This window comes from Agelaius tricolor, unplaced genomic scaffold (assembly GCF_023055355.1).
Source record: "Agelaius tricolor isolate 1412-34295 unplaced genomic scaffold, bAgeTri1.0.p SCAF_16, whole genome shotgun sequence".
In the NCBI taxonomy this organism is placed as follows: domain Eukaryota; kingdom Metazoa; phylum Chordata; class Aves; order Passeriformes; family Icteridae; genus Agelaius; species Agelaius tricolor.
The window spans coordinates 10,558,947-10,584,536 of record NW_027269276.1 but is presented as its reverse complement, the minus strand read 5'-3'; the positions used below and the strand labels follow the sequence as shown (position 1 = coordinate 10,584,536).

Below are 25,590 nucleotides of genomic sequence, written 5' to 3'. Positions count from 1 at the left end.
TTACTTCTACAGATCAAATCTGTAAGCTGGGTTGGATTCTAAACTTGGCCAATGATTGAATCAGTCTGATGTGTTGGCTTAAACACTCAAACATCTTACACAGGACTAAATATGCTTCTTTTTTTACCTTGTGGAATTTGGGAAAATGTTTAAGCTAACCAGAAACAGCCACTCATTGCAAAAAAAAAAAAAAGGAAAAAAGCCTCCACTTGGGGCTTAGAGGACAACTAGTAAAAACTTTCCTTTGCAGACAAGGCCACAGCTATTTCCTCAGTTAAGAGCTCGGAATTTGGCCCTTGAACTTAACCACGGCCTGTGTTTGTTTAGGCACCAGCGGTCTCTCATGGCCTCAGTTTGCTCCCACTGATGATGACAAACCCCACCTCACTAAAGAGGAAGTGGGGTTGGATTTATGGGCAACATGAAAGCCACCAAGAACAAGAAATTCAGAAGTCTCTTGTTAGAGTGCCTGTGAAAGTCTCAAGTCCCAACCCAGGCCTGTGTACCAAGAGCCAAAATGCATTCTGCCTCGCCAGTTGTCCTGGAATATAAACATGCAGGACATTTTTGTAAAGGAAGTTAAGCACATTTATCTTCAGATTCTGTACTATTTTCCTCTTAAAACTCGAAAGATTCTCAAACTGAACTGTGATGTTCAAATCCAAAAGACCAAATAAGCAACATTCACAAATAAGCATTTAAATTTTTCATACGAAAGGGATACAGAACATCTTTGAGAGAACAGTCAGACTTTTTCTTCAAATGTCACAGAACAATAGCAAGAAAAACCTTTTTGCTTAGAACTCCCATATTACTGTGGCTGTGAATTGCTGGCCCATAACTATGAATTGCAACAAGTGTGATTTAATCACCCCCTGCATAACCAGCAGCAAAATCCTCTGCCCATCACAGGATCACTGGAAATTAAATGCCATCCCAAGGAAAGGAAAAAGCCTAGGAAAAAAGATATATTTTGCAATTCTCTTTAAAATGTGAGCAAGCCTGTAAAATAGGAGACTTCTAAGCATCAGGAGGGCAAAGTACCACATCTTCAGTTTACCCTGATAACACAGTAATTAAGAAACACCTACAGGAATATGGTCATTCTAACTTAAGATACCTTTCTTACACCCAGTATCAGCTATTTTTTGCTGTATCAAAGGGAAAAACAATTGAAACGTGATTTGTTATGATAATTTAATGAAAAAATGCAAGCATATTTGCTTTTGTTGTGGGAACACAAACAGAGGGTTACAGGAGGTCCTTCAAAATGGAAAAGTCAATTAAAATACTAACTTCAAACATCTCTCATTACACTCTGAAGGAATTTTGATAACCATTTTAAAAATGACCACAAGTTACAGTAGCTTGGTTTTAGATAAACACTGCACACTAAATTGAATATAAAAATAGATTCTATTTAATAAATTGGTATCTAGTGCACTATAAACATTCATGAAAGTGTTATTACAAGGGTAAAGAAAAGTCTGCAGCAATATTTCAAGTAACTTGATAAAATTTGTTCATGTAACATTGATCACAAAATGGACAGGGTAGGAAAGATTTTCCTCAATCATCACACTTTATTTAAACATCAAGTTAATTCTTTCCTTCAAACGAGGACTGCTGGCATTGGTTCAAATTAGAGAGAGAGTGGGCTAATTAAAAAATACTATCTTGCTGAGACTGGGGATCCCACACCATTTTTCTCCAAGCATTTGTTGCAGCATTTTCCTACATTTGAATCTGATGTTGCATTGAGATGTGGGACAGCTGAATTTGATTTGTCAAGAGTTGAGGAATGAAGTATGCTCTGGGTTTGTTATCTGCTGGCCTCTACTGTAAACTTTTGTGCTGCTTTTCGTACAGAGAGTCTTGCCACCGCCACTAGAAATGTCTCTCCGAGAAGTAACATTTTCAACCGCAGGAGAAAATGACCTGAGGTGAGGAAACTCTTCACAGTACACAGTCTGTGCTTGAATATTAGTATTGGCTTTTTGTTGAGGATACAAGAGAGGCATTTCACCACAATCCAGATACATGCTTCCATTCCCAGAACTCCATTCACTACTGCTTCCTTCATCTCTTTCTGGAGGGTCTTTAAAATCAAATTCCTGACTTCTCTTAGACTTAGTTTTCCATTTTCCACATGATTGGATACATTTATCCTCTTTCAAGCCTGTTCTTCCATTCTTGCTCTTCAGCACATGATGAGTTGGCCCAGAGCTGCTGTGGCCATTTGTAGCCCTGCGTATTTGCATATTTTGTAGCGCTCCCTGACCAGCAAAGGGAGGAGCATCACCATTACTCACAGCACACAATGGTCCTTTGTCTATATTTGCAACGGGGCCATATTTTTCTCTTCTTCCATCTTCATTTGGGTAGCATCCTGGTAGAGCACCTCTACATGAACCATCCAGATTTTGAGAATTATTCCTGTTCTGAATACCTGAAGTCACTGTTTCACAAAGCACATGTTGAGTTTTGGTCTGTGTTGCATCAAACTGCTGTCTCAAGTCACATGGAACACGCTTCTGGACAACTTTATCAGTGCCTTTTTCAGTACTGCGTTCACTACATGATTTGCTTTCCACATGGTGTGACCTTGTCCGAAGCACACAATCTCTCTTGGAGCACTCACCTCCAGGATCAGAATTTAAACGCAGAGCTAGGAGAGGAGGCAAAGAGACAGATAATTAAAGATAATGTTAATACTGGAAGAAAAGCATTTTCATTACTACATGCATTAAATCAGTGTGCTCAAGAAGAGCAGGACCACAGAATGCAGCTCACCTGGGCGGGCAGATTTGCGCTGGGGAATGGGCCGAAGAGGCGTTTCCAGCCCTTTGGCCATCGTAGCAAGTTTACTGGCAGCATCCATTATTTTCTTCTCAGCTCTGCCAAGAATTGCAGAACATGTGGGAAAAAAACAACCAAAACCAAGTTTAAGGGTAATTCAACTCTACAGTTTACTTCAAGGCAATGTTATTGAGAGTCAGAGAATACTGACAGGACAGTGTGCCAGGCAGCTCAGCAGTGACCTGGCACCAACACTCAGACCCTGGCAAGACTTCAGGCCAGGCACTGTTTGCTCCAAGGTGGACAAACACCAGCCTGAGATCAACACACCTCTTGCACAGCCAACAGCCATTTCCAAACATCCTTGAACTCACCCTTCATGTTTGCCATCATCAGTGAGCAGCTGTTGAAGGCATGTCAAGTAGTATTTGCGCATTTTCCGTGCTGTCTCTTGGCGCTCTCTTAAAACCTCCACCTTAATCATTTCAGCAGCTCGTTCCTTGCTTTCACGGATATAACAAAGCATATCACCTACAAACACACTTCATTAGTACCAGTTTTCCCCCAGAGTGGGGAAGAAGCCAACACCACAAACTGGGATTGTCTAGCAGACCTGGAACAAGTCAGCAAGGAGATGGATTTACCTGCCAACATTCCACCAAATCCTTGTGCCAGTTGCTGCCTACTGGATGAGTGTCAGGGCAAACCACAGCAGGTCAATGTGAAGCATCAGAAAGGAATTCTGTGATCTGATTCTGCATCTTAAGCAGGGGATCTGGGAGGAATTTTGGCTGGTAAAAATATGGGTCTAGAAACTTTTCAATGGCCATGCAGAAATTTAGGGACCTGCTGCACTCAGGTAAGACCAGGTGCTACACTTAATCCTTTCTCCTCAGAGAGAAGGTTGCTGACCAAGCCAGAAGACAGGATACAGCACAAGAGAAAAGCAGATTTTCTCTCGGAAGAAGCTGCAGTCTTGGTAGATTTTTTTTTCTGGAGAAACAAGATCATTTCTCAAAATGCACTTTACCACTTTAAAAGACCTTCTACAGTACAACAAAGCAAGGATGGTAAAACAAGGCTTTGCCCATCACAATTACATGTTGGATTTAGGGTGACAATTCCATTTCTCACAGTCACTCTAGTAAGATGGAAAAATTTACTTCTCATGTGATTTGGTTTTCAGATTCCTGTCCAAGCTGGCTGAAGGAAGAAGCAACAAAGTAATTTATTTTCCTCCACTAAATCTTTAACTAAGGCTTTAGTACTTACACTTAATCTTGCTCAAAGCTTTGATGTAGTGAGCACGCATTTCTTCCAGACCTTTCACAGAGTCAGAGGATGCACAAGGTTTTGAGATGCCTTCCCTTGACAGGGACCTGAAATGCATACACATCATACTGCACAAAAAAACCAACTTATATCTTCCCAAAATAAGAAATCATCTTCTTTATTTTTTTAAATACCTTGGTGGTGATCCCTGGTCTTTCAGTTTGGTCTTCATCTCAGAGTTTTGTGCAATTACAGCTCCTGGAACCATCTCATTTTCTATTAAAAAAAAAAAAAGCCGAACCATAATTCACTGCATTTCTCTAAATCCAAGTTCAAGAGATACTTATGTTATAACTGCTGCCTCTGGTACAAGACCTCAATGTCACCAAGCATCATTAGTTGCAGTACAGCTGTTGCAGTAACAAGCAGACACACTTCAATGAAGTCTGAATATAAAAATCATCTCATACAGTAATTAAATAAGCTTCAAGCCTGCATATGCCATTACTAACACTAAACTGAGATATCAAGTATACTTGGAGAGAAAGGACAGGATAAAAAAATAACAAGGGTGGTTTTGACAAACATTGAAAAAGAATTATTAATTTGTGGGTTAGCAACTGTGCCTTTGAGATATAAAGATACAAGATAAAACTTAGTAGGTTTTGTCAGTTTATTGTGGTGAGGGGTTTTTTTGTTTGAGGACAATGACTAAAACCCCAGTATCCACTGAAAATTAAAAGATGCAGATGAGAGAATCAAAGTTATCTTTAGGTGACTATCAATCCTAACCTTGGATTTGCTCTGACCTAGCTTCATATTCCTTCAAGCAAGCTGAAGATGTTTGGGGGCCATCTCCAGCTTTCTTTTCAAGTCCTGGCACACAGCCTCTTTTATCAAGCTCCTGGCAGGAGCGCTTGCAGCACAAATCTTCTTGAGACCCAAAGTTCCTTTTTGTACATTTCTGACTTGCAACAGTAATTGCTAAAAGTTATACATCAACATGGGACCAAAAAAAAAAAGAATCAAGCCCAACCTATTTTCAGTGTTCTACTTAGTCCTCTTCTCACTGGAAAGCGTGTACTATTTTAGCCCAATTTAACTAATCACAAGAGACTGGTACCCTATTCCAGAAGGTGCAGCAGCATCTATAAACTCATACAGCCCTCACAGCCTCAATGCACTTCCATCAGTGATGATCTGATTTCTTCAGTCAGCAAAAAGACTTGCAGGTTAAAGCTTTTAGAATTTTTTTAGTATTTTTTTTAAATAACAACAGCCAAGCAGGGTCTTTTGAAGTCAGCTGAAGGAAATGTCGCAGCTGGAAAGCCTCACACATGTCTGAGCCTGGTTAAGGGATACACAAAGACTGGGCTCCTTCCAGGCCAGCACTGGCTGCTCCCCACAGCCAGGCCAGGGCACTCTAGAGGCAGGAGCACTGCGGTGCTGCTATTGTTCTGTGCTAATAGATCACTCTGATGCTGGTGCTGAAGGAATTCAAGCCACACTACAGGCACAGAGCCAAAAACTCTCTTGGGTTTTGTTGCTTTATGTTTTTCACTTGCGTAAGATCTCAAGCTAAACAGAAAGCCCCAGGGACATCTGTCCCTCCCATGGAGCTTTTCCCATCTACACTGGCTCCAGTTTTGCCATAGTACACGTGACAGCCTTGGGAAGAGCTACAATGCCAAACTACATACTAGGCTCAGGGAGTGGGGGGATAAGGAAGAAGGGAAAAAACAAAAAAAAAAAAAAAAAAAGAGAGGAACACCACCCAGGGATTCACACTTTTTTCAACTACATTCTTGACCAAAAGAACCAGAGAAGACTACCATGCCAGGTCAAGCAAGTTCTTGACACAATACTATCTTTTACATGAATGCAGAATTCCTTGTCTGGTGTACTGCCAAGAGCAAGCAGTACAATTCAATCTTTGAAGCTCCAATCTAGTATTACCCATTTACAAAACATAATTTAGACCATACCCTGCATATCATGGCTAACACTGCCTTGCATGTGAACTGTTATATACTCCAAAGGCTGTGCTGCTAACAACCCCCAAAGAATACACACTGCTTTAGCAGATGAGACAGCTATTTCTTTCCTCCTGAAGAATGGCCTTAAAAAGCAGAAAGTTACTAGCATTTGATAAAATGAAACCTCAAAGCCAGCATTAAATCAGTAAACTGGAGACCAGTATCATTTGTTGCAGTTTGTGACTTTAACTTAGCTTATGCAGTATTAAACCACCTTACAGTCAGAAAAACTGTATCTTCCTCTGTCACCCAAATATTTACTAATTAGCTAACTTTGCATGGGGGTCATCAAGAGGACATGGAATATTAAAGAATGCTACTAACAAGCTCAATTTGATGATATGCAATCTGCCAGATTAAGATCAAACCCAATACCTTTATCTGTTCCTGCTTCCTGCAAGGGTGTCTGTCTTCTCAGTCTCCTTTGTGCTTCTGCCTGGTGTCCAACACTGCACACAGGGGGCCTTGCCACATCCCCAGTGTTTCCTGCACCATGTTGTGGGTAAGAGTACGATTCTTTATTTGCATTACTCACTAGCTCTTCATATTTCTGAAATTGAAAAACACTTCCTGAAAACACAACACAGCAAAAAAAGCATTCCACACCACAACCAATCCTGGTCACCAAGTAGCTTTAGGAATTTTAACACAGGTACTTTAAACCTGCAGTAGAACCACAGATTAGAAGTCAAATTGTAAAGAAAACATCTATTCTATGATATAGAAGTTGTATTTAGCATAAATCATTGCAACAGCAGTGCCTGAATATCTTGAGTATTATTTGGAAATGCCAGTAGGCCTTAACATTGCAGAACTATACACTTTGTCTTTGAACAGCTGAAGACAATTTGCTTTTTAAAGAGAAAAGACATTACTAGGAAATTAAAAAGAGTTCAGTAGATAAGGTGGTTCAAGCCAACCAATGTTTTGAGATTCAAGGGCATATTAAACAGTTTACCAAGAGACATTTCGTTTCCACTGCAAAAGGTGCATAAGGCAAAGGAAAATATTATTCTCTTTATCATCGTGGATATGACTTGTGACATGAAAACCTTTCAGACCCACTTGCTGAACAGAAATATATTAACATGAAAGAAATGGTAACATCTCATCTTCTCTTGAAAAACAAGGTATTTTCTCTTTCTTATTCTCAGATAATTCCCCAGCTTTTAACTGCTGGGTAGCAATGGCATTTCCGGTGGGATGCTCCCCACAACAAAAAACTTATTACAAGCATAAGCACTGCAAGAAGAGGAATCTGCTAAAACAACAGAAACAAGGGCTTTGGGACACAATTTGACTTAGCCCCAAACTCCTCCAGAAGAGGGTAAGACATCTTTCTTCATTTGAGCAGGCACACTGAAAAAGATTTCCTAAAGGCACAATAAAATAGGCAAGACTTTTATTCCCAAAACAGAACTGACTGACAAACTGACCTACTGCAGGCAACTTGCAAAAAGGATTTTTAGTTCTGCAAGGTTTTCATCTTTATTTGTATAAAGAGGAGGAAAAAAAAGTGTAACATAATCCACAATCACTGTCCAATCACCACTGCAAACTGGATTTTGCAGCGATGCAAAAATCTGAGGTGAGTTCTGTCATTACAGCCCATCAAAGAGATTACAAGGAGCCTTTAACAGACTCCCAACCTCAAGCAGGTGGACTAATCTCCTTAATTTACAAGTCTTTGTATAAATGGCATTCCTAACCTGACCTTTTCTTCTTTAAAGACTCAAGATGTCAAAGCTACATCCTTTTCCATTTCACTTGTTGATGGTAAATTTAGTCTCCTTTCAGTTCTAGAGTACATTAATCAATGTACTCAAATGCTGAATTTTCTATTTTTCACAATTACATGGATATTTCATGGGAGAAAACAGGCCTTAGTGATTTGTCAAATCCCTTTTCTGATTGGCAGTTATAACTTCAAGAAGTATTACCTCTTGCCACTCGCGCTCTTTCTTTTCCAGAATCGTGCAGACTGTGGTTCTATAGGCCTTTTGTAAACAAGCCTTCAGTTTGTCTTTGCCTTGACTGGTTAATTGAACATGAGATTCAAAACCCTTGTCCTTCCAAGAATGTTTACTCTGTGTGCACTTGACCAGCTCTTCATGAATTTCTCTCAACAAATACTCCAGCTCAAGCAGAGTTTTCTCCTCATACCCATTCATTTCATCCTGCAGCCTCTGGGCTTCCTGAGCCTCCCATTCCCGCTGCTTTTGCTCTAGTAACATCTTGATTTCTGCCTCTTTCTGAATGGAGAGGTCATTCTTCTGCTTTGCAAGGTCCTCCTTTGCTGTTGCAAGGACCTCTTTAATTCTGTTTCTATGATCATCTAAGAATGATTGGTAGTCTCTCTCATTTTGCTCTTGTATCTGTAGAATTTCTTCTTGCTTTTCTTTGTTCCACTGCACACGGGCTTTTGCTAGTTCTGCTTTGACAGCTGCAGGGATTTCCTCTTTCTTTAGCTCCAATTCCCTCCTCAGAGAAATTATCTTTTCTTCAAGTTCTTTAACTCTTAGTCCAGATGTCTCTGTACTTTCATATTCTTTCTTCCATTTCTCCTCAGCAGCTGAGAGAACCATGGCTAACTGGGAAATAAACAACACAGTTATTAGAAATACATACACACATTCATAGATAGACAAAACATAACTCTGAGTCATTAAAAATCTATTGGAGATCTTTTCAATTTATTTAATAAAAATTAAACCTATATAGGCTTTTCCTTTAATAGGGAAACATCTTTCCTTAGTGACTCCCTGTGCCTATGTCTACATTCATTGCAGTATTATATGGGATTTGGAAGATTTAACTGTTTATCAACACACATATAGCAGTATTTTGGGCTACCTGCTCTGCTGTAGTCTTTTGGTGTTCCTTTTCCCATTTTTCTTGTTCTGTCTTTAGATTTAGTTTGTACTCTTGCAGCCACTTGGCACGAGCTTGGGCTAAAGCTGCATCTACCTTTAAACAGATAAAAAACCTGCTTCAGTAGGTAGGTAGGTACACTGAATACATTTTTATTATTACTTTCATGTAACAGTGCAAGAACAGATTTCAGTTTGGATTGCCTAAGTTTATAGAAATCAAAAGAATCACACCAGCAGCACTTCATGCATTTCTTGATGCAAAAATTATGCCAAAATTAAAAATACCACATTTATTTTTAACAAAATAGTATAAAATCTAAGTGTTGGCTCAGTTCTGTTCAAAACTTCTGCAAAACTTGTTTAACAGTGTGAAAAACAAACCACATGCTACAGTTTTTTCAGAACTTTAAGAACTCTATTTCTAATAGAGCAAATATCAATACTAAACTTAAGAGGAAGTTAGTGAAGGAGTCCACTTTCTTTTTTCTTTTTTTTAAGGTGACTAAAGTGGACATAGCAGTTTCAGAGACTCCAGGTAGATAGAACAATTATTTGTTACCTGGCTGGCAAGATTTTTACAGTATTTATTTTCCAGTTCTAATTGAAATTCTTTTAAGGCCTCTTCAGAGGCTGTATTTTCTTTCAGAGCCTTCTGGATCTGCAGCCTCTGGTCTTCAACAGTCCCTTCTAACTCTTTAGTTGAAGCTTCATCCACAACTTGGTCAGTTTGGCAGCTGCAGTCATTACATTCAACTACAGTTCTTCTCACTTCTTCCAGCCTACTTTGCCATTCTCTTTCTAATTTGGCAAAGACTTGTTCTTTATTCTAAGGAAAAAAATATTTTTTTAAGAAAATCTCCCCAGTGTCTAAATCAACAGATTTCACTGGTGCTTAGCAAATGAAACACTGTTCACATCAATGATCCTCCCTAACAGGAGAGGAACAAAACCATGCACAGAGAGAGTTTGGTGACTCATCAGAGCTTTCTCCTATGGGATAGGATCATTTCCACATGATACCAGAAAGCATAACCTTCACTCAAGCATCAGGGTGGAAAACTCCAGCATATTACCAGCTGTGACATCCAGGGTGTTCTGTTTGTTACTTTGCAAGATCTAGGTCTTGGGTTTCTTTAAAAATATGAAACATGTATAATATCTAATGACTCCTTCAGAGCTTTTAAAATGACAAATCCTTAACAGCCACTTCCAATGGCAGAAGAGTAGCACATAAATCTAAAGTTCTGTTCCTGAAAATAAACAGCAAAACAACAACAAAAAAATTGAAATTCCCTGATCTAAGTTTCATACCTCCTTTTCTTCCTTTTCCCAGTGAACTTTGGCTGAGGCAACTTCCTCTTGAACTTGCTGGTTTTTCTCTTCCAGCCACTGCTTCTTTGCTGCTGCCATGGACCTGATGTGTTCTTCTTCAAGCTCAGTCCTTAGAAGTTTAAGGGAGAGTTCTTTTTCTTCTAGTAGCTGTTTCTTGAGCTAGACCAAAAAAAAAATAAATGAAGTATTCTCCAAGGCACAACTGCTCTGGTACAAAACTATGAGAATGCATGAGACACGTGATTAACTCTCTAGAGGCTCTGCACTGATCTTACAGATGACACCTAGACAAGAGATTTAACTCTCAAAAAAGGTGTTTTAAGATATTATATCAGAGATTATTATAGGCTATTGCCATAAAGTAGGTTTTCATATCAAGCATCTTTACTGCCCTCATACTTTGAACTGCACCTCTTTGCTGTACTTGCTTACCCAGACAGCTGATCTGCTTCAGTCATTGCACACTTGTATCTTCATAAAAGCAAAGCTTTTAATCAAATCAGTCTGAATTCATTACTACTTTAAAAAACCACTGTGTTTTTCATATCAGTTTTATATAGGTTTGTATCATCATTCAGGGTTTTTTGAAAACGTCTTCTGAATGTAAAAGCTCATACTGCTGACTAAGCATCCTCAGAAGTCAGAATTATGGAAGTTCACTACATGAAAACAAACAGCTATTGGAAAGAGTTACTTGTACAGTATTTCAAAACCCAGAATACAACACCAGCTTAATTAAAAAAATCACTAAGTTATATGTATGAGCTTTCTGATTCAGCTGCATCTCTTCCAAGTAGGTTCTGCAAACATTTACAAAATTAAATACACTCTGTTTTCAAGATGTAATATTAATGAGTGAAATTATATGGTTTATAGGCAATGCCATTTGTACCTTCTCTTCCTTCAGCTGCTGCTCTTGTTGAAATTTCTGTCTTAAAGTAGTTTCCAAGGTTTCCTTCTCCTGACAAACTCCAATGTAACATTCCTTCACTGCAGTAATCTCTTTGTTCAGCTCCTCTATGTTATCCCTTCAAAGGACAGATGACTTATTATCAACTGGCCTCAGAAGACAGCAAGCCAGCTTTAAAATAAGTGTAACTAGCAGTGAAAGTCAGACAGGAAACATGAACGGTTCAGTAAAAATGGAAATAATGCTAAGTCTTACTTTAACTGTGAGATTTTCTCTTCAGAAGTTTGAAGAAGCAGCTGCTTTTCCACAGCAAACCTCTCCATCAGCTCCTTCTCAAAATGTGCTTTGGTGTCCTCATGATGTTGCTGATAAGTTCTTTCACATCTACAATTCCAAGAAAGGAAAAATAACTACCTGATTTTAACTACCTAGGTTCAATTTTCTGTAAGAAAATATCCTTCTAACATTGACCTCCTCTTGTACCTGATAGCTGGAACAAGATTATGTGTGCAGGATGAAAATCCACAAATTCAACTAAACTAAGTTAACAGACTTACCTGTCAATGGCCTCTTGCTTATCATGATCAAACTCCTGAACCATCTTTCTCATCTGACAACAGAGGTCTTGATTTAAGCTTTTCAGTTTTTCTTCATTTTCCTTCAGTTCTTCAATAGTTGAAGTATGGGCCTGGGCAAACAAGGGTCAAGTAACATGGGGTTGTAAGAACCTTTTCTAATCAGAGATTTTTAGCATGGGGTGGGTTTTTTGTGATTTTTTTTTTCTGTAGTGGTAAGCAGCATCTCTGTCTTACCTCAACTTGCTGTAGCAAAGCTTCATTAGCCTTTTTGAGTCTCAGAACTTCTTCCTTTAGATTATCAGAAGCATCCTTCAAATTTGTGACAGGCTAAAAATAAATAAAATTAAGATGATATCTTTCAAGACATAAATGATTTGGCAGTTAATGCTTAAAAAGCTCAGTTGTCAAATAAAAATTGTACTTAAAAATACAGGGAATTATTGCACTGCAAGTTCACAGAATCACTGCTATTCTAGATGAATTCTTAAAACTCAGTATGATGAAGCTTTGCAGAAGCACACACTCAGTGTAGTGTTTGCAAGCTGAATGACAACAGCCATCCAACAGAGAGCACACTTCCCACATACACTGCATTCCTATCCCACATCCAGGTCTCCATGTACAGATACTGCACCTCTGATCAATCCACAGAGGGAAGGCAATAATGGGGTGAAGAGAGATGCAATATCAAGGAGATTTCTTTTTGATGAAATTACCCATGAAGGCCCTCTGAAGGCAATCTGTTAAATGTTCTGATTGTATAATCTAATGGTACTATCAGCTCTCTTGCAGAAATTACAAGGTCCTTTTGGCTAAAGAAAACCATCTTTTTCCATGAAATTTACTTCTAACATAAGCAGGGCAGACACCAGACACTCTCAAGCATATAATACATCATTTTAGGACTCAATAATGCATAGGCTGCCCAGGTTCTGCTTCAGTTCTTTTCTTTTCAACCAAAGATACAAACCCAGAGTTGCTATGAATACTCAGCTGTGCATAAATTTTTGATCTCTTCTCATAAGAAGCTTTGGTTTTGTTCACCAAAACCAGGAATACTTGACTTTTAAAGCAATGTAAAAGAACAAACCTCTGAATCTCTTGATGCTTTTTCTGCTTTCAACTGCTTGTATTCCTCTAGTGTCTTCTGGCAATCCTTAAGACTATTTTGTAGTTGAGTAATCTGGTTTCTCTTCATTTTATTACTGTTCAATAAACGTTCCAGCTCAGCTTTTAATTCTACAATAATTTCATCTTTAGAGAGTTCTTTATCCATGTCTCTGTTCTGTATTGCACTGTCAGGAAAGACACAACCAGTTCAGCATTTAAGAGACAAAAATCATTCAGCTCAAAGGCAGTGGTAGCAAAGAGAAGAGTAACTAATGCTACCAGAAATACCAGGATGTCTAAGATGTCATAGTAAAAAGCATAAGAGGACATGAATATCAAAGCTTTTCCATCAAGTTGCAATTAATTTACAGAGAACTTGTTAATTCAGCTGTTTCCTCAAAAGAATCATTCTCACACAATGAGAAGAGTTTTAAAGCAACTCCACTGGTTGATGTAAAAGACAGCTTTAGCTTTAAGCAACTGTGTGGAGTCTTTGAGCAAGAAAAGTATCCATGAATATAATTCAACAACTAAAGGAACAGCAATACAGTCCCTATAAAATCTGAAGACTTATTAAATAGCAACCAAGACTATTAATTAGGCAACCAATTTATGGTATTAGTACAGTTTCTGTTTCTCAGATTACCAGCAATACAAGCAGTATTTCAATTATCTATCAAAAACCTATGTGTTGATCCAGTAGAACCCTCTTTTTACACATAACTTGCATGATTTCTTAAGGATTTAAAACGTTTCCACAAGAATCACTCAATACCTGCAGAATTTTGGCTTCTTCCCTGTGATATTTTTAATTCCCAGCTCTACATAGGAATCACCCAGGCTCGTAGGTCGCTCTCCACCTGCATCATTCAAGAATACTCCAAGCTTGGCAGCAGATTCATACAAAGCTATTTCTTCTTTCAGTTCCATTAATTCTTCCTGAAAGGAAGAGACAGGAAAAAAAAATTACACTGACCAGAGGGACTCCAAGCCAACATATCAGGCCCATGATAACTCTACCAAAGAAAATAATCACATGGAGCTCTTCCTTCTAAATGTAGTTGCATTTAGCTGCATTTAGTTGAATTGTCTAGCATTAACTTATTTATACTTTCATTTTTCATTTCTGATACCTCTAGCAAAGCATACATTAAAACTAAAAATTTGTTAAAATATACAAGAAATATTCCCTATTGTTCTTGTTACAGTCCATCTATGAAGTATTATTTCTTTTGCTCTTCTGCATTCCTGCTGTCCTTGTACAGCAAAATGGATGACAACAGAAAAGTACATACCTGGAGAAACAGCTATTACTCTAGTACTTAGTAGGAATCACAGTTTCCAAGACAACAGATTTAAATCAAACATATGAATTGGAAACACAGACTTCCACTGATGTTTTAGAGGACTTTGTAGCACTCCCTTTTGCTGACAAAAGATAAATTTCAGAACATGGTATTCTCCTCATTAAATTACAGGACTACAAGCACACAGAATTTACATTCAATTTTTTTCCAAAAGCAGGTTGGATAGAAGCGTGATATCAGATTTGTGCCAATACAATTGCCCAACTGTGTTTTAATTGGTGGGGAGGGAGGAAGCCCAACATGCAACTCTGGGAGAGGAAGTAGTCAAAGATGATGTACTTGTTTCCTCCAAAAATTTAAAATGTTTCAACCACCAACCTCTAAGTAATAATGCCTCTCCCCCCACCATCAAATGAAAACATTTTATTCAAACATAAAATATTCAATAAAATTAACCTGCAAAGCCTTGTTCATGTTGTTGCTTATCATCTGTGCAGACTGAGCTTGCTGCAATTGAAACCGTAACTGATTCGCCTCCTGCATTGAGCCTATTGTAGGAGAAAAGGGAGAAAAAGAGCAAGTCAGAAACATGCAAGAAAGTCCATGCAATCTGAAGATCTCTATTAAAAATAGCAGTGTTGATTCTGGCAATAGACATTACTGTTTCTATTTCCTTGGGCTCACTAACAGTTACTAAATACATTACTATGAAAAGACTTCAATGTGTGAAGGTAGGCAAAAGTCAAGCACACAAACTGCAAAACATTTCACAATCTATTTCTATGATACAGGTTTCCAAAAATCAGCCTCCAGCTCCCAAAACAATTCTTCTCACCAGGACTTGAATTCAGAATGGCAATTCAAGTCAAGCACCTCAATACAAAATTAAGTAACTTGCATCCAAACCCTGTTGTTTAGTATGAAACAAGGTTTACACACATGCAGCACAAAATACGTATGAAAACACTTTAATCACTCTTGTTTGGGGTTTGGAGATGATGTCTACTTTTATTTCTATTTGGTTTTTACATCTTAGTCTAGAATGAACTTTCAATCTGACTAATCCACTGCATAGCAAACAGTCTAGAACACAATTACCTTGATCTTGATTCTACTTCCATAGAAACATCAACATGCAATTTCACATTTAGAAAAAAATGAAGATATTTCTGCAAGCAAAGGTAATAGTATGAGTAAAAGGCTGACCTGTTTGGAGTAAATTTGCACACTGCTTTTGGCTTTCTTCTAGGCTCCTTGTCAGTCGATTTATTATTTCAGTTTTTTCACATTTGGTTTCTTCCAACAATTTTTCAAGTTGCTTAACGTGCTCTCCTAGATTTTTGCAAAGCTCTTTCTAGAAAGAGAGTATTTTTACTCACTTTACAAACATTTAACCATCTAGAACTGTTTCAGATACAGAAAAATTCAATACATACAGGATAAAGGAGAAAAATAATCAATCAGATACCTAAAGGGGTAGAGGACAGTTAAATCAATCACAGATCAAACACTATCCTTGGCTGACAAGAGACCTCCTACAGCATCAAAGTTCAGTTTTCATTGGGAAGCAGTAATTGTACTCATATATACACATACATGGATGAGAATCATTTCATATTTCCTAGAGCAGTTACTTTTCAGCACATCAGATTATCTCCTGTAATTAATCACATACACTTAGTCTATTACAGAAAAATATCAAGCCTTCACATGATATCAAGCAATCAGTTTATTTTAACTGAGCTTAAGCCAAGCTAGCAAGTGCCAATACTCTGGAAAAGAGGAACTGTAGTTTCTTTTTCACAGGATATACAAAGTAGACATTTATATGGCATTACTTAGTTACCTCCACAGCCCTGGGAGGCACAGAGCTTTGTATCTACACCTTTTGACTTTTCTATCTTCTCTCAAAAAACAGATCTCCCTCTTTGAATACCCCAAAAATGCTACCATATATTTTACAGTAGAGACAAAGTTGTATAAGCTTTGTTATGGTACTAAGAGACAAAAATTCGGCAGTGCATTTTGTTTAGAAGCAAGTACCAGTCACCTTTCCAAGTACACATCCCATCTATTTCTATATGTTGAGACAAGAATTAGAGAAATTTAATTTTATTTTCTTTACATGAAATAAGAGGAAAATGTATTAAGACCTGCCTGGAATACATTGTTTGAATATTTCTAATAGTGGAATGGATTCTTATGACATATCAAGTGGAATAATTTCAGTGAGCTCTACAACCATGTAACACAATCTGTATCAAACTCCATCTTAAAGACAGCCTTTTACCCCTTCTCTGTCTTTAAATCCTTACTTCTAAAATAAAGTCACTGTTGAATGGTTAGGCATCCCTCAGCATTCTGAGACCAAATCTTGGCAGACTTGGCAGACAAATCTTGTTCAATAAAAAGTTTCTTGTTTTTTTCTTGCAAGAAAACATTATTTTTAATTAGTCCTTTTCTTTCCCAGTTATTTGCAGAACTCCTTCAAAAAAAGATTGTGCACAGAAGGAAAGCTCAGGAGAGCAACTAAGACAATGAATTTCTGCCTCCTCTGCATCTGCTATGTACAAACTCACAATTTGAATTTAGGACTGCCTGCAGATGTTTATGAAAACATACCACATAGGCCTCATAATATTGAGACTTTCCATTTTCTTAGCAGCTTCCAGAAGGAGTTCTTGGAATTGTAGGTCAAGAAATGCAGTTTGGGAAACATGGGGAGCTCTACAGTGTCTCCAGTACCATGCTCAGCATCCTAAAATAATTTCTCACCTGCTCTCTGAGTGCAGATTGTGTAGTGTCAAGCTTCTGCTCTAATGCCAATACTTGCTGTTCATACTTCTGTTTGAGTGCAGAAATAATGGCCTCATGTTGTTCTCTGGCTCGCTGGAGGGCATCTGATCTCTGAAGTTCTAACAGCTGCTTCTGCATGCTTTCCATGGCCACCTCTGCCACTTTGGATTGCTTCAGTATCTGTAGGAACAGTATGACAGTAGTTCCTAGTTACATACATTTCACTGTTGCTCCAATATTCTGTACATCAGTTCATTTTTTTTGTGCAAAAGTTGCCACAAGTCCTCAGAGGATGCCTGTGTTTTCATACACAGGATTTTCAACCAATGAATCCTATCCATCCAGTTTGTATTTAGCTTTTGCAATGATCATGACCAGCATTTCAAGAGACTAGCACTTCTGTCTAATGCAAGTGCACCACAAATTGAACTGTAGAGGTCTTTCAAATAAACAGTCTAAAAATATTCACAGTACCTGCTCCTCATTGGCAGTAAGAGTCTGAATTTGAGTTTCAAGGGCCTTGATTTGACCTTCAAGATGCATTTCCCGTTCCTTTCCATTCTGATAGAGTTTCTGAGACTCATGAAGACTAAGAGCCAAACCATCCTTTTCATCTGAAGAAAGAGACATAACTGTGTGACAACCATGGCCAGCCACCCAAGAGCTGCATGCAACACAACCATTCACTACCTGCTCTACAGAACCATTCACTCTGCCCTGCACTGTGAACAGCAACAGAAGACTGAACAAAACCACTCAGTCTCCATCCAGCACCCCCTGTGTCCTCCTGGCAGCAGGGAGCACTCCAATGAACTGTTTCCAGTAGGGTCCTGAAGGTACAAGCCCCATCCTGGCAGCAGGAGGCCCCTCCCATTGTGGCATTCACATTCTCTGAAAAATCCCTTTGCCCAGGATTTTTCTCCTGGGAAGCTGAGAAGCCTCAGAGAAAAGGGAAATAATTATTATCTCATTTGCTTCTCCTGTGTTTTGCTCCTCTGGAATGTGTTTGGAGATTGTTTACAGGTGATTGTTTCATTGGATTCTGGTGTGAGTTGTTTCCACTCATTGGCCAATCAGGGCCAAGCTGTGTCAGGACTCTGGAGAGAGTCAGGAGTTTTCATTATTATCTTTTTAGCATTGTGTAAGTTGCCTTTCTGTATTCTTTAGTATAGTTTAGTATAGTATCCTTTAATATAACATAGTACCTTAAAATAATAAATTAGCCTTCTGAGAACATAGAGTCAGATTCATCATTCCTTCCTGCCACAAGGGTCCCCACAAATACAATCTCACATCCTCCCTTACACCATTTAAAGGGAGACTCCTCTGGAGGAACAGCCAAGACACAGCCAAATGGTTGACAGTTGAACTTTTCTCTCTCCTTTGCTTCTTTTGCATTCCAAAAACTATAGTCTTAATTCTCTACATTTAGTACTATTTTTGTCTGTTCTTATATGAAATGGGAAACTAAGACAATCAGATTTTGTTATTTTTGAAAGAAATTTTCTCTATGAACAGTCTATGAAATGGCCTGTTAAACCAGACACCACCACAAAAAAAATACTTTTTCATAGATGTCCACTTCTCCTATTGGGGTTTGGGTGTTTTGGTGTCAACATTTTTCCCCCTTCCCCCCAACTTTGAAAAGACTACTTTGGCAGACTTCTCACTTTTCTGTACTTTTGTGATGCCTGACACATGGGGATTCTGGAAAACAACAGTGGTCTTGAAAATACCAATAGTATTTTGGTATTTAACTTCTACTAAGAGCAGAAGTTAAGACATTTATGCAGTCAGGCACCAATCCAGAGACTTTTACTTAGAACAATGTTTGGGGGAAGAGGTTTGGTCACATATAGTCTCAAATCAAGTTTATAAGTATAATAAATACCTTCAAAGACACTTTCTAAATCAATCAATCTCAGAATTTAAAAGTTGCTCAATTTAAATAAAATCTAAGAACCAGCACAAAACATTTTACCTTTGACCATTGAAAGCTGATGATTCAAGTATCTAATCTGTTGTGCACTCTTTTCTAGCTTTTCATTAAGTTCTTCCAGTTGTCTTTCCCTTGCTTTATTTAGAACTTGGAGTTGAAGAATCTGCATGTTTTCTGAAGAATCTGCCAAATTTCAAACAGCATGCAGACAAGTCAGCACAGATACCAAGAAAGTCATCACTGTAATTCCTACTCCAAAATATTTTTTTATAGTGCTAAGTTCATTGCTGGTGCACAAAATCTTTTTTTTTAATTCACATTTGATTTGCATCACTCAAATTGCTCTGGCAGCAATGGCTGAAGGATTGTGAAAATCACAATTCCAACCTTACAGCAGGCTCAGATAAAGAGTTACATGCTGTGAACTCACAGACTTGTGGCAAGTACAAGTTTATAACATGTCTGACAAAGCAGTTCAGTCATTTGAAGTGTACCTAACAGAAAAGCCCAATGTGGCATCACTCAGAGTGTACTTCCTAAGGTACAGTGAGTCGTTCTTTTCCAATATTATGGAAGGAGGCAAAGTGTCAACAAGGTCTGACATCAAGCCACCAGAAGTAATTCAGTTGCATCAATCAAGATGCAACTACATTTTCAATGCCCAAAACTCGTATACCCTGAGCAAAAAGAGATTATTTCTGGATATAAAAGATTCGATACTTCAACATACTTTTAGTTGTCCTCTTACTGAAAAACTACTGAAATCAACATGTTCACTGATTTCCATTGAACTTTTTACACAAGTTTATTTCAAGTCTAAGCAGCAAACACTTACTTTCATCATTGCCCAAGAACTCATGTTGCAAACCTTCAAACACTTCATTTCTTCTGTTTCCTTCTTGGATTCCTGGAATATTTTGATGAATGCCATTTTGGTATGGTTTATAAGTCACTTTGTAAGATTCTGATGACTGGCCATTGACAACATCAGATGCAACAAATTGCTGTTGTGACAATAGATACATAAGAGGAAATACATTAAAACTGCAACTGAACTCTTGCTCAGTGAAAATATTTTTCATTTTACAAGTTGACATTAAGAAGAGTTCTAGTAGCTCTTCATTTTCAGGCTCCAATCCAGCACAGCATTTAAGCATGACAGAATTCTTCATGAAAGCTTCCAGCTTAGCAAAGCAGTGAAGTGTTAATTTAAATAGAGTAAGCACACACTTAAGTGAATCACATTCATTCTACCTCACGGAATTCTACCAAGGCAACAGGACAAAGAACAAAAATCAAACATGAACATATGAAAACTTAGTTACTAATGTCTCATTTTTTAAATAGGCTTCAGAAGCCTCCCATCACTGTTTGAACTGATTCTAAGAGACTGAAGGCATGCAGAAATATTACTACCAATAGCTAAAGTCCTGTGAAAATTTTCCAAGAGATAGAAAGATGTGTCAGCTTCTAAAATACCTTAAGATGTTCTTTTGGATCATCTGAAAAATTTAATATTTTATTTTGCTGATTGTCAAATTCTGGTTTATGGCCATTTGTATAAGGCCTGAAGTTTTCAGGAAGATGATAGACATTGTTCTCTTGGTAGCAGCTTGGAGAGTTAAACCCATCTCTACCAAGATACACATGATCTGGATCATCTTGGCCATCCTGGCCACAGTAATCTTCTTTAACATCATATAAATGTTTCTTCTCTTCATCATTATGTAGGCCATTCCAATTCTTCCCATGTTTTTCACCATGATCAGTTTGCTGGTCACACAAGAATTGTTCAGGGTACAGATTTTGTCCTTGTTCATAGCCCTATGAATGGATATGAGGTTTAGAATTGCTCTCTCAACTCAGATTTCACCCCACCCTCTTTTTCCTGAGGTTCCCAGCCCTCAAGTTAGAAATACTTCAAATGAACACCAAAACACTTCACCTACATGTATTTCTCTAATTAATTTAAACAATATTCAGCATGTTATTATGAACAAGCAGTAATTACATCCCTGCTCATACAAACTTACATTTGGAGGATCAGTGATCAATGGATGATCCTTCCACCTTCCATCAAGCTTCCCAGGCTCATGTGACCTAGAAAGACACAAGCAGCTTAACTATGTACTAATAACTTCAGGGAAAAAACAAACCTTCTTTTCTTAAATTAAGACACATCTAATTTACTGCAAATTGCACTACAACTCCCCTTTTATTTGGATTACTTTTACACACCTCATCAACTCAGACTTTGCTCTATTCTTGAAAGCACAACATAAATAATAAAAAGATGGTGCCAAATGCCTTACTGCTCCTCAGTCTCCTGAATGCTACAGTCTGAGTAACTGGAGAGTTGGTCTCCACTGTCCTCCAGCATATCATGGGGAAGGTCTGTCAACAATTGTTGCAACTGAAATAGAACAAACAATATTCATTATACGATCTTCAGGAAAATTACAACAAGTTCAGCCCAAAAACATTGGCAAAGTAGGCCACTTGTACAAAATCCTGGTTTTCTTCCTCCAGGGAGGAATTCACAACACTGGAATTCACAGAGAGACTTTTACCACAGAATGCTTACTAGACTAGAGTACCAACCAAAGCGTTTTTCTGCCAAACTCTTGTTAAGAAAAGAGCTGCACCAGAAAGAGGTAAGGCAAATGTCATCTAGTAGACACATCCCAGGACAGACTAATTTCAAAGAATCAGCTCCAAACTGATGATGCCAGGATTTCTTCTCTCTGAAGTCCAGGCTAGAGAGGTAGTGAACATTCAAAACATGCTCTGAGAAGTCTGGATGGAAATCCAGATAAGAACTTGCCAGTCAGTATCACTACATTCAAGAAGTCATCACTGCAATGATCAGTGCTCTGCTCTGGACCAAGCAACTGGACACAATCAGAGAAAATCACAACTAAAACACACCTGAACCTCACCTCTTATGCTTTCCAAGAGTGGCACAGTCTGCACCCTCTTTTGCTCTTAACAGACTACAAAAACTTTTTTTTTTCATTTTATGTGCTGAAAAGATAGGAAGAAACTAAATTCACAAGCCTTCAGATTAAAGTACTTAATTCTTTTTCACCTCTTGTTCTCTTGCATAATCTTCTTGGTCATAGTCTTCATCTTCATGTTGAGTTTGTAGAGCTCCACTATCAAAGTCAAGGGACATTGTTTTCTAATATTGATTTTGTGTATCCAGCAAAACCTACCACAGGAGAGGAGAACATCACACGTGAGCAAAATACATGAGGAATCAAAAAGCACCACCCTCATCACCTGAATTGCTCAGCATGAAAATATAATTCTTGAAACAGACATTGCACATTATTTGCTTCTCATATATCCAAGCCAACTGACTTCCAAGAATTTAGCATTTAAAACAAGGCTGACATATTATAATTTCTTAAGTTCACTTACAACAAGACATTATTTTCTGCAAGCTCTAGTACTGCACAGTATACATATGATGTGATACATGATGATAGTAATGTCCACTTTTGAATTTTGCTTCATAGTCTTCTAGAGAATAACTACAGTTTGTATTAAAAACTGAAAGTATGCTGTTCCTTATTCATTTGGATAACAGCTCCAAAAGGAAAAATAGGAAAAGTATCCCAGAAATCTGAAAAGCATCACATGAGTTGCAGATTTTACTGCTTAAGAAGAGAGTCTTGCCTCCAAGGGCCTGTGTGCACTGAGCAGTGTGCTCAAAGAAGCTGCTGTGTGTAAGTGCTGGTCCAGGTTTGGTTACAAATAAGTTACTCCCCGTTCAAGGGACACTTGTTTGGGCACACAGGTGTAGCACACACTGAAGTCTTCACTTGGTACAATGTAACATTACAGGAGCATTATTTCCAAGTTAAAAGTCACTTCATCACGTTTAAAGGACCTTTTTGCCCACAGATGTTGATGGAAACTCTCCAGCAGAGCTGCAGGAGGCCTCACAACGCAGCTCCTGTCCCTGTGAGCCCCCCGTGACCCCTCTCACGGGAGGCTCTGAGGCTCCAGCTGCCCCCACACCGCCACCGGCCCTGTCCCCTTCCTTATGGCCCTCCCCAGCCCCGGGAGCGAAGGCAGCCAGCCAAGAGTGCACGGCCAGCCCCGGAGAGCCGCACCTGGACGGGCCGGGGGCAGCTCCAGGGGCGCGGGGCAAGCACGGCCGCCGCCACCTCAGTCCGCTCAAACTGCGGCGCGGGGCGGCACTGCCGTTATCCAGCGCACTTCCCGCGGGGCCGCCACGGCAGCGGACGGGGGCAAAGCGCGGCCCGAACAGCGGAACCCACCTGAGCCGCCGCGACCACCCGCCCTCCACAGCCACCACCGGGGCGGGCCCGCCGCGCTTCCTCATTACACCCGGCCCGCGCCCGCCGCGCTGATAGGCAGCACTGGGCACCAACCGACGACCAGAACCGCCCCGAGCCGCGCTGATTGACAGCCCCGGGCACCAACTGCGGCGAGAGCCCGCCCAGCCGCGCAGGAGGGCAGGCCCGCCCCCGCTGATTGTTTGAAAGCAGGCGCGCATGGTCGCGGGAACGCGCCTGGCGAGCTGATTGGCCGAGCAGGCGACCAATGGCAGTGTGATTTTTGGGGAGGGGCGGGGTCTCCGCGGGCGGGCAGCGGCGCCATTTCGCAGCGGGACGTGGCGGTCGCCTAGCAACGCGCGGCCGCGGGGTGACGTCACGAGCCCGCGAGCCGCGCTTCACGGCCGTGTCACGATGGCGCTGAGGGGATGCGGGGTCACCGCTCCTGCCCGAGCCCCTGCCCCAGGCAGCCTTCGCTTGGCTGCTCGGGAACCCGCTCTGCTTCCAGAGCGCATTCTCTTTAAAAAATAAAAACCTCCTCAGAAGGAGCAGATTTATTGCGCAGAGTCGCAGGAAGCAATTCTGACGGAGGGTTGGTTCCGTTTGTAACAGCCCCACCTGGTGCCTCGCCCTCAGCCCGGACACCGGGAAAGGACCCCGGGGCAGAGACGTTTGGGTCATTTGTTAGAGGATTTTTATTGATGGGAGCAAACACTTCATGTGTTTCAGTGACATTATGGGCGAAATCAGCCATTTTTCCCAGAGGATTCTAGTAACCATTCAAACAGAGATTAACCAATTCTCATCATTTTTACAGGCATTAAATGACTCAAACAAAACAAAAAGCATTTAAATGTGTCTGACAATTTATATTGAGTTTCTCAAGAACAATATTTGGAAACTTTCCAAAAGTCAGACAACTATTTTTCTTTTTAGCATGATTATTTCTAAGACTTCCACAGAGGAGCTGACAGCGTATCTTACATGAGACAGCTGGGCCACAGAGCAGCATTAAAAGCTTAAATGAAGGCATGGAAATGCTAGAAACCAAAAACAGGGAATGAATGTAGTTTATTCTAGGAAAATGCACGGATTTGTTATCTTTTTGATTTTTATCTGTAATTAGTTGGATTATCTTCTTCCTCCCACATCAAAAGATATTGATATACGTCTTTATTGCTCTAGCACCCAATTATCTCCCTTTCCTTCCTTTTTACTTCACAGTTCAGCTTCAGATACGTAAAAAATATGCAGGAGCATCAGAACAATGATCCAGGTCTTTTAAACGTTTTACATTGGTGATATTCAAAGAGAGAAACACTGCATTATCCTGTGATATACATCACACACTGGCTCTGGCTGTCCTTATTCACTGGTTAAGTGAAAACTGATGAAGTGAAAAAAGTCCCTGAGTCAGCATCTTGACTGGCAAAGTCAAGAAACTTTGATCTCCTACTATCACAGCTCCAAATGCTATTATTTTAGTCCTGAGTAACTTTGATTTGTACTAAAACTAGAGGTGGAGTTCTGCACATTTTCCTTCTATGACCTGTCATAAAACTCAGCTTTGATACAAAAATCAAAACTGCAGGTCTTTCTCTCCACTTGACATGCCACAGAAGTAGCTGGGTTTGCTTCATTGCTTGCTCCATAGTCATAGCAAGCACATTCTGAAGTTTGACAAGATGTGAGAATAGAAAGGACATTATGCAGGGGGTTGATATCCCAGTTACAGTTTCTTGCTGTGGTACAAAGCTCCAGCATGAACTCCTGCTGGAGGCCTTCACTGGTGAGCACCTTGCACAGGATAGAATGGGCAGAAGTTTGGGCTGCTAGCCCTGAAGGCTCAGGGTATTGAAAATGCCAGACTATTAGCAAGGAAATCAACTACTAATGTTTATACCTTCTCACTGCTTCAGTATAGGTAGTTGAGTAGTTCAATCATATTATCAAAGAATGAAATGTATTTTTATGGCTATTAGCTGAGGATAAAAATAAAGATGTTTTCTAGTAGACTCTTAAGTGTGGCTCTTTACATTACATTTTCCCCTCCAAGGAAGCTTGTCTTCCATAATTTAATAAGACCTCTCCTCTTGTTTTCTAGAGGAAGGAGCTCATACTACAGTGTTCCATTTACCACGAACACTGGCAAACAAACAATGTATTTTTTATGGTCAAGATTTCCAGCAACTGCTGAACTCCACAACAATTGTCTGCCTTAGGAACTGAGCCGGTGGGCTGGGAGACAGAGAGAGTTATGTCTGTTCATGCCAGAGAATATTGCTTGTCTCAAATGCACCATTTCCCTCAGGCCATCACCTGGACTACCAG

At 39.5% G+C, this 25,590-nt stretch overlaps 1 protein-coding gene across 6 annotated transcripts; it reads right to left on the bottom strand.

Annotated features, from left to right (window-relative positions):
• Positions 1-1,180: 1,180 nt before the first annotated feature.
• On the bottom strand, positions 1,181-23,349 carry CEP152 (centrosomal protein 152). Of its 6 annotated transcripts, none has more exons than XM_071441484.1 (27): positions 23,242-23,349; positions 22,041-22,163; positions 21,265-21,365; positions 20,986-21,052; positions 20,432-20,776; positions 19,788-19,956; positions 18,995-19,135; positions 17,488-17,627; positions 16,993-17,193; positions 15,424-15,571; positions 14,674-14,765; positions 13,686-13,849; positions 12,891-13,095; positions 12,035-12,127; positions 11,780-11,910; positions 11,478-11,606; positions 11,205-11,340; positions 10,292-10,471; positions 9,540-9,806; positions 8,961-9,074; positions 8,048-8,698; positions 6,483-6,657; positions 4,266-4,347; positions 4,072-4,178; positions 3,174-3,330; positions 2,794-2,897; positions 1,181-2,668 (listed from the first exon to the last, which is right to left on the bottom strand). In XM_071441484.1, the coding sequence occupies exons 2-27, from the start codon at positions 22,125-22,127 to the stop codon at positions 1,788-1,790; spliced, it is 5,067 nt and encodes a 1,688-aa protein (XP_071297585.1). In that variant the 5' UTR covers positions 22,128-22,163; positions 23,242-23,349; the 3' UTR covers positions 1,181-1,787. The 6 variants fall into 6 exon arrangements, with proteins under 6 accessions (XP_071297585.1, XP_071297586.1, XP_071297587.1 ...); XM_071441485.1 differs by lacking the exon at positions 23,242-23,349 and adding an exon at positions 23,074-23,216; XM_071441486.1 differs by lacking the exon at positions 8,961-9,074.
• Positions 23,350-25,590: the final 2,241 nt, after the last annotated feature.

What these genes read in the sequence shown, in the direction of transcription:
- CEP152 (XM_071441484.1), bottom strand. Translation starts at nt 22,127, where the DNA reads ATGTCCCTTGACTTTGATAGTGGAGCTCTACAAACTCAACATGAAGAT. An exon ending in TCAGCTTTCAATGGTCAAAG is followed by an intron (nt 17,628 to 18,994) that starts GTAAAATGTTTT and finishes CTCTTTCTTCAG; the next exon opens with ATGAAAAGGATGGTTTGGCT. An exon ending in AATCTGCACTCAGAGAGCAG is followed by an intron (nt 15,572 to 16,992) that starts GTGAGAAATTAT and finishes CTCTCTTTCTAG; the next exon opens with AAAGAGCTTTGCAAAAATCT.